General features: G+C 55.1%; 2 protein-coding genes across 2 annotated transcripts in view; one reads left to right on the top strand and one right to left on the bottom strand.

The window, feature by feature from the left end:
* The window catches only part of CHGG_02532 (uncharacterized protein), a gene marked incomplete at both ends in the record, with an annotated part of 1970 nt that extends 1046 nt beyond the window's left edge, over window positions 1-924 (bottom strand). Inside the window, 2 exons of the mRNA XM_001229047.1 lie at window positions 398-432; window positions 599-924. Coding sequence (XP_001229048.1) covers window positions 398-432; window positions 599-924 — 361 coding nt within the window. The remainder of the gene's footprint in view (window positions 1-397; window positions 433-598) is intronic.
* Window positions 925-4215: 3291 nt separating this feature from the next.
* On the top strand, window positions 4216-6444 carry CHGG_02531 (uncharacterized protein; the record flags this gene model as incomplete). The annotated part of the gene is made up of 3 exons (XM_001229046.1): window positions 4216-4311; window positions 4362-4424; window positions 4486-6444. 3 exons carry the CDS (start codon window positions 4216-4218, stop codon window positions 6442-6444), a joined length of 2118 nt encoding a protein of 705 aa, XP_001229047.1.
* Window positions 6445-7250: the final 806 nt, after the last annotated feature.

Raw genomic sequence — 7250 nt, 5'->3', positions numbered from 1 at the left:
CTCTCTAGGTGTAAGGAATAGAGTATAATAATTATCAACACAACACCATTTTTTCCAGTAAACCATAGATTTAAAATCTGGAGGGTAGCATGAGGAAAAAAAAAATAACAAGAACCCCCCGAAGGGGAAAAAAGGTGGAGGGATTGGGCCTATGGGCGGGTTCGGTTGGGCGTCCAGGAGTAAAAACGGCTGGAGTGGGTTGTTGTTGGGGGGGTGGGGAAGAGGGCGCGGTTGAGGACGGTGCACCAGGTGGGGACCGTTTTGCTGAGGGCGTCGGGCATGCCTGGGAGGGGGGTTAGGTAGGTGAGTGAGGAAAGTAAGGGGTCGGGGAGGGTAACAGATAAAAGGTGTGAAAAAAGAGGAAAGGATAAGCTGATGCGCTGAGAAGGTTACGTACGTTTTCCTCTGCGCGTCGAGTCGACTATGATGCATCTATGGGTGTTGTCAGTGGTTGTTTGTTTATTCATCCATATGAAGGCTTTGAATAGGGGCGGCTGCAACACGACAACAGAAAAAAGGACGGACGAAAACAGGTGACTTGGTTACACAAGATAAAACGACTACAAAACCAAACTTGACAAAGTAAACAAACCCTCACCCATCACTTTCCCCGATCAACTTCAACAAGTGAAAGTTCAGCCTCCTTGAACTAAACTTCCACTGCCCGGTATGCCCGTCCGTACTCTTAAAGTAAGCCGAGCCGGATTTCCGGGCGGGATCGATATACCAACTCCCGCATCGCTCGTTCGCCACGAGCGGTAGCTTCAGGGCATCGGCAACCTTCTCGACAAAGGCCGCGTCCTGGTTTATCGATGCAAGCCTGTTGGTGATGAAGTTGGACCGCTTGAGGTCGCCAAGGATGTGCGAGAAGTTCTGGCTAGCCTGTTCGGGGAAGATGATCTGGTCTAATGTCGGTGGTGGCATATTGGCACTTGCTCGTGAGGGTTGCGAGTTGTGATGGAAGCTTCTTTGAAATCTTGCCAAGGTACCGGATATCTCGATGTGGAAGAAAGTGGAGGTTGGAGACTTGTGGTTGGCGGTTAGGGCGGTTTTAGTGGGGGTACCTAACCCATACATAGGGCTGCCCGGGGATGACTTGCAGCGCCAGGCCCGGGCCGGGGCCCGACACCCGAAATGACGGAAATGGAGAGCGGGCCAATGGTGTTCACGAATATCCCTCAAGAAAGGAATGAGGATTCTCTTCGTCTCGCAACTTTCATCTGCCCACACAGTAATAACTATCGTGAGTTCATTGTAACCTGAGCTACGAAGTGCAGTCTTGGTATTGACATGTTGTCCCCCTTTGAGATAAAAAAGTTGGTTCGCTCATGTTAAAATTCTGCGCCAAGATCTTACTGCCGGCTGCAGTGATCTGACGCTGTAATTTGCTACCGGCTCGACAGGAAGGATTCAGCCATCCCGCAGCGGTTGGGGAGGACTCCAAGATGTCGGTATCCCGTCTCGGGGTTACATACGAAGTACCACGTTGCGTCTAGGGTTAACCAGGCAGCAGAAGCTCTGACTCGCTCGTGGTTTTCGGAAGGTTCCGGCAAGGGATGAATAACATTATCATCAGAAGAGGCCGGAAGGTCCAGTCCCCGAGAAGTAAAGGATTGTTTCCGTCATGGAGATCGCTAATCGTGTAATTGTATCGACTCTCATCGTGACCCCCATTGTTCCATCAGTCGAAGTCAAAGAAGCGGGACCGGTGAACAGCCACCGCACAGCACAGCCCAACTCCACAACAGGACCACAAGCTTCAAGCATGAGTCCGAAAAGGAGCTCTCGCAGGCTTGGCGTCGTCGGATCGCTTCAGGTTCTCTGTGGCTAACGTGAGAGAGAGCTTGACGCAGCTTGTCGACGTTGTAATGCTTCTCGGCTAGGAGGTCATTAGTAACCTTGATATCGAATGTTTTGTTGTTTGACAACGCATCGGCGATAACTGAGTGTGGGGCTTGGTAGGTGCACCGTTGGCCGCTTGCCGCGGGAAGGACTTCCGTGGGGCTGTTCCAGAATGCCTCCGCCGCTAAACCCCAAATCATCCCGCGCTTCTGGGGACTCACCGCCCTTCCCCTGCCGAAAGGAAGCACAGGATAACCTCAAGAATGTCACCCCCCGTCTCGAGTTTGTGGCGCAGCAGGTTCTGGACACTGAGGCCGCCGCCAAATGATGCCCATGAGAACTCGACTAGTCAACTAGACGCAATGCAGACTCAGAGCAAGACACTTTTGCGGGGAAGACTCGGGGAAAACGAGCCAAGATTGGATCGCTCGACTCACGACCTGGTAGCCCTGTCCATGAAACATGCTTGGCTTCCAGCGTCGCGACCGCAAAGCCAAAAATGCTCCGCCGCCGCGTTAAGCAGACAAAAATGCCCCGTTTAGGTATCAAGTTTCGATCCTGGCGACGGGACAACTTGTTCCCGTCCGCCGCGAGTCAAAAGCCACGCCGCCGTTCGGCCGGGGGGTGAGACGGCGATGGCCGACCCGAAGGGCCAGGGTGGGTGCCAGTCGCTTGGCAGGGCTGAGTTCGCGACTGCGAGAATCCCTCCGCCCATCTGCCTGGGGCAGCAAATGATGTCTTGCTGCTGGGTTGAAGGATGCTTCTGCGTCGATCGACCGCACGCGGGAGGCGGCGGGGATTTGGTCGGGTCTGTAACAAGGACCAATTAGCACGGCAGAACCGAGACGCAGATGGCCACCCCCAGATGCGGGCCACCTCGTAGGGCTGATGAGATGGAGGGGTATCGGTGTCCTCCAGAAGAACCATGCTGCGTGCGTCTCTTTTTGGACCCCGCAGATCCAGACTCCCGAGGACGGCCTCCTGTATTCTCCTGTAAGGGATTGCCTCGGTACCTAGGTCCTGGCGGGAAGGGCGAGCCATCGACGCGTGTTTCGCAGAGAGCGGCCTCGGGGGAGGTCAAGCCAGACAAGCAAGTGAGCGGCACATGGTGCTGTGTGTAACCACTGACAGCATCGAGGGCCGGAGTCAGCGGCCAGGCCAAGAAGGTGTGGTGGAAACCGGGGTAACGGTTCCGCGCACATCACGGCGGCTCCAGCAAATTACCAAGCTGCAAAATATACAAGGTGGGGAGTTGTGATCGCACAGTTGGAGGGGTCGTTACAAGACGTGGACGACTTTTGCGTCATTGCCGGTGATGGCTCACGGTCTACACCGGGTGGCGTTGCGGATTACCGCGGAGGCAAGCAATGTCTCTCTCCCAAGGCACCAAATACGAGATGCCTTCTTTTTTGTCTTAGTCGGGCCAGGAAAGAGTCATTTTGCCGAGTTTGCCTTTTAGTTTGGAGCCGCAAAGTTGGGCGGAGTTCACTCGCCTGACATTTTGTGGCCTTGATTTCTCGTGCGGCCTCTCCGTCCAGGACGGATACACCGTCCCAGACGAGACAAACTAACACACAGAGTGCAGCAGCCGCCAGTGAGAATCTCGGCAATCAACCACACCAACGTCAGCCAATCCGTGTGGCACCGTGCGGTCACCAGAAGTACGCAACGGCACACTTTTGGAGTGGTACTTTTACATGCTGGGTTCAGTTTTTATATTATCGCGCGGTTCGGCGACGGAAAAGACTGGAAAAAAAAGGTCTGAACCCCCAGGTTCTCAGCGCTAGTTACCGAGTCTGCAAAAATACTTTTTGTAGTGGTTTTCTTTGGCTCCCACCAATCTCACGATCGCATCCGAACAGCTTGGAAATCTGCATGTGCAGCCAGGGTGTGCCCAGACCCCTGCGCTAAAAGCGACCGGGGCCCTGGAAAAAGTGGGGGCACCCTCCCGTCACAGGGGACCAACAACTCGTGCTTAAGGCCAGCCTCGCCCCGGATCGGCCCTTTACGCCCCATGTCCCCATCCTCCGACGAGTTCCCCTCCATTACTGACTCGAGCTCCTAGCTGGATGACTGCTTCGGTTCTACCTGGCCTGACATTGATTGCTGAATTCAGATTCATTGTCTGACGACTCTCGACTTTCAACGCCCGCATACATCGTCCGAACCCTGTGCCGGGGAGCCACACCCACGTTTTTTTTTTTTTTTTTTTTTTTTTTTTCATCTCAACTTGCGGACGAACTCCCATTGTTGCCCACAAAGATACGGAATAGCCACGGAATAGTCACGGCGCAATTTGGTTGTGGGGTGAACTGTCGCGGGGTAGGATAGAGACAGAAAGCGTGCTGGTGTGCCGCAATTGAACCCCCGAGTATGGCGTCGACAACACGCGCAGCGCCGCCTCAAACCTCATCCGCCAATGGCTCTGGCGATGCTCCACCGCCGAGGACGAGGAAATCACTTCCAAAGGTAGGATTCTCGGGAACTATTTCAATATAGCTGCTAACAATTCTTTCAAGGTAAAAACGGGTTGTAGCAACTGCAAAAAGCGGAGAATCAAGTGCGACGAGCAAAGACCAGCTGTATGTCAAACCGCACGCCCTGGTTCTAGCAATTAACCAGCTGACACGTCGTGAACACTAGTGCCGCCGCTGTGTCCTTTCCGGAAAGATATGTTCTGGCTACCCACCCCCGCCTCGGAGCGCAAGGCCCTCGGAGGCGATTAAGATCGCACCAAAACCCCTCGTGGCCATGGCCGCGGGTGCGCCACCACCCAACCATGAGCCCGTCCAGCTGCCCCCGAGACGATTCGCGAAATACCAGCGACGCACCACCCCGCCGATGACGCCGAGTACGCCGAATCCCATGACCGTACTGTACCACCCCTCGATGGACCTCCCGTTCAGTGACCAGGAAGGCCAGTATTTCCACTTGTTCCGTGAGCATACAGCGAATGAGCTCTCTGGCTTCTTTGATTCGGCTTTCTGGACTCGGAGTGTTTTGCAGGAGTGCCATTCAGCAACAGCAATTCGCCATGCCGTCGTCGCGCTGGGCGCGTTATACAAGACCCTGGAAAAGTCGAACGAATCGCCGCCGACATCGCCGTACCCGGATAGAGACCCCGCTGATTCCGCAATACGGCACTGGGAGATGGCGTTTAGGCAGTACTCCAACGCTTGTAATGCGTTGGTGAAGACCGAGACGGCCGAGTCCACCTCGCACCGTACCAGGTTGATGGCAAGTGTCCTATTGGCCTGTTTCGATTCCTTCGTTGGCGACCACAGACAAGCCATTGTCCAGATCCAGACCGGGTTAGGGTTACTGGAACAGCTGCGTGCCGAGAGGAGGCGGGCCTTTCTCTCTTCATCCGACGAGCCCGTCGAGGAGGAGCTGACGCAGATGTTCACCCGGCTCGCGATTCAGGCCAAATCCTACGACATGGCCTTCCACTTTCCTCAACCCTGGGTCGTGCGCTTAACTGCGAGCCAGGGGCAAGACCCCGCCTCCCCTGCATCGGACGCCGCGTCGCCGATAAGCATCAACCAAGACCCCTTCCCGGACCGCTTCGCATCAGTCATGGAAGCCCGACTGGCCTGGGACAAGCTGTGCGAGCGCATCTTCCGCTTTACCGAAACTATGTTCGCCCACGCCCAGAACGGCGTCATGGGCGTCCTACCCACGTCCCTACAACACTATGGCATCTCCTTCAAGAAGGATATCGAGGCCTGGTCCCAAGCTTTCGATCACATTCTCGCGTCCAGGACAGCCCCCGGCGTAAGCAGCCAGGAGAAGGCCGCCATTGCGGTCCTTAAGATGTTCCAAATAATGAGCAAAATCCTCTTCCTCATGACCTTTAGCGACAGCGAGATGCATTTTGACAACTTCACCCCTTACTTCAAGGGTATCATCGACCTTGCGCTTGAGGTAGTCGGCGACGAGGAACGGAGAGCCGCGGCGAAGCGGTGCCCCGACCCCACATTCTGCCGTCACCAAGACCGTTGCGAGCCCGACATCTTTGGCGGTCACGAGTACGCCGCTCGCCACATCAAGCCCAGCTTTAGTGCCGACTTGGGTATTGTCCCGCCGCTGTATGTCGTCGCTACCAAGTGCCGCGAGCCGCACATTCGCCGGCAGGCCATCCAGCTGCTGCGAAGTAGTGCCCGAAGGGAGGGCATGTGGGACAGCGAGCTGACGGCCCGGATCGGCATCTGGATTGCCGAGACTGAGGAGGAGGACGTTGACCTGTTCAGTGGCGGCTACGGTAACAACATCCCCACGCCCGGTTCCAGCCCCGTCCAGACCCACTCCCACCCGACCACCGGCGGCGAGAGCCCTCAGTCACAAGCGCACTCGGAATACAGCAACGGCCGTTGGGAGAAGTCTGTGTCTCCCGGCGCGAGCTCAACCCGCACCTCTTTCTCCTCCGTCCGCTCCCCGGAACAGCAACGCAAGATGATACCCATCCCTGAAGAGAAGCGGGTTATGGTCAGAGCCGTCGAGTTCGATCTGCGGGAGCGTTCCGCCGTGATCCAGCTCGGGTCAAGGAACCTCAAGACAGGGACACCAGACCTGAAGACGAAAGTGACCAAGATTACGTGGTAGCGGCGAACCGTCACCATCCACCGTTCCGTTCTTTGTTGATATTGACTTTTATGCTTGAACATTTATTTTCTCATATACCCAAAGATGGTGGATACTAGTGTTAAAGACGAGGGCGGGCTGTATCGGGCCTGGATTCGCCTTTACGCCTTGTTTCCTGGATACACAAGAAATCAGCACTTGAGATTGCTTGAGTTTTAACAAACAGTGGCCTTTCGGCCCAAAACAACCTACACAACACAAAACTATAAAACGAGCTTGGATCTCGGTTGGGTAGCTTCACTTCTATATTTCTTCTTACCAGTGGTTGCGCACGCATGGCGCGCCAAAGTTGACAGCGAAGCTGGCGCGCGTCGTCTCTTCTCGGAACGGATCTGGAATCTGGGTAGAATGGAACGAGAGATGATGGAACAAAGGCGTGGGACGACGCGGGATGGCGTTGATATGGCGCGTTACCCATCCCATGCACTCTATGCACCACGAGTTGCCGCGCAAGGAAGAGAAGGGGCTTTGGACTCTGGAAAGAAAACCTTGTCAGGGAGCAATCCTCGGAAATGAACATAGTGTGTAATGGAAGTAAATAAAGCAATTCCTAGCCCCTTCATCAGCCGCTGCCTTGACTTGCCGTATCCTGGAGTCCTCTTCACTCACTTCGCCAACCTCTTAGCCCAGCCGAGCTAACCATATAAACATGGATCCAATGAGGCGCCAAATCGTCCTGATCATCACCAGGCCACATACCACCAAAACTAGCTCCGGGGCATGATACCAGTTAGACCACGAAGGGGCTCTTCGTAAGCGTTTATGTC

Source organism: Chaetomium globosum, genomic scaffold, assembly GCF_000143365.1.
Source record: "Chaetomium globosum CBS 148.51 scaffold_2 genomic scaffold, whole genome shotgun sequence".
Classification (NCBI taxonomy): Eukaryota; Fungi; Ascomycota; class Sordariomycetes; order Sordariales; family Chaetomiaceae; genus Chaetomium; species Chaetomium globosum.
The sequence above is the reverse complement of the archived record's forward strand: the minus strand, read 5'-3'. Positions and strand labels throughout refer to the sequence as shown.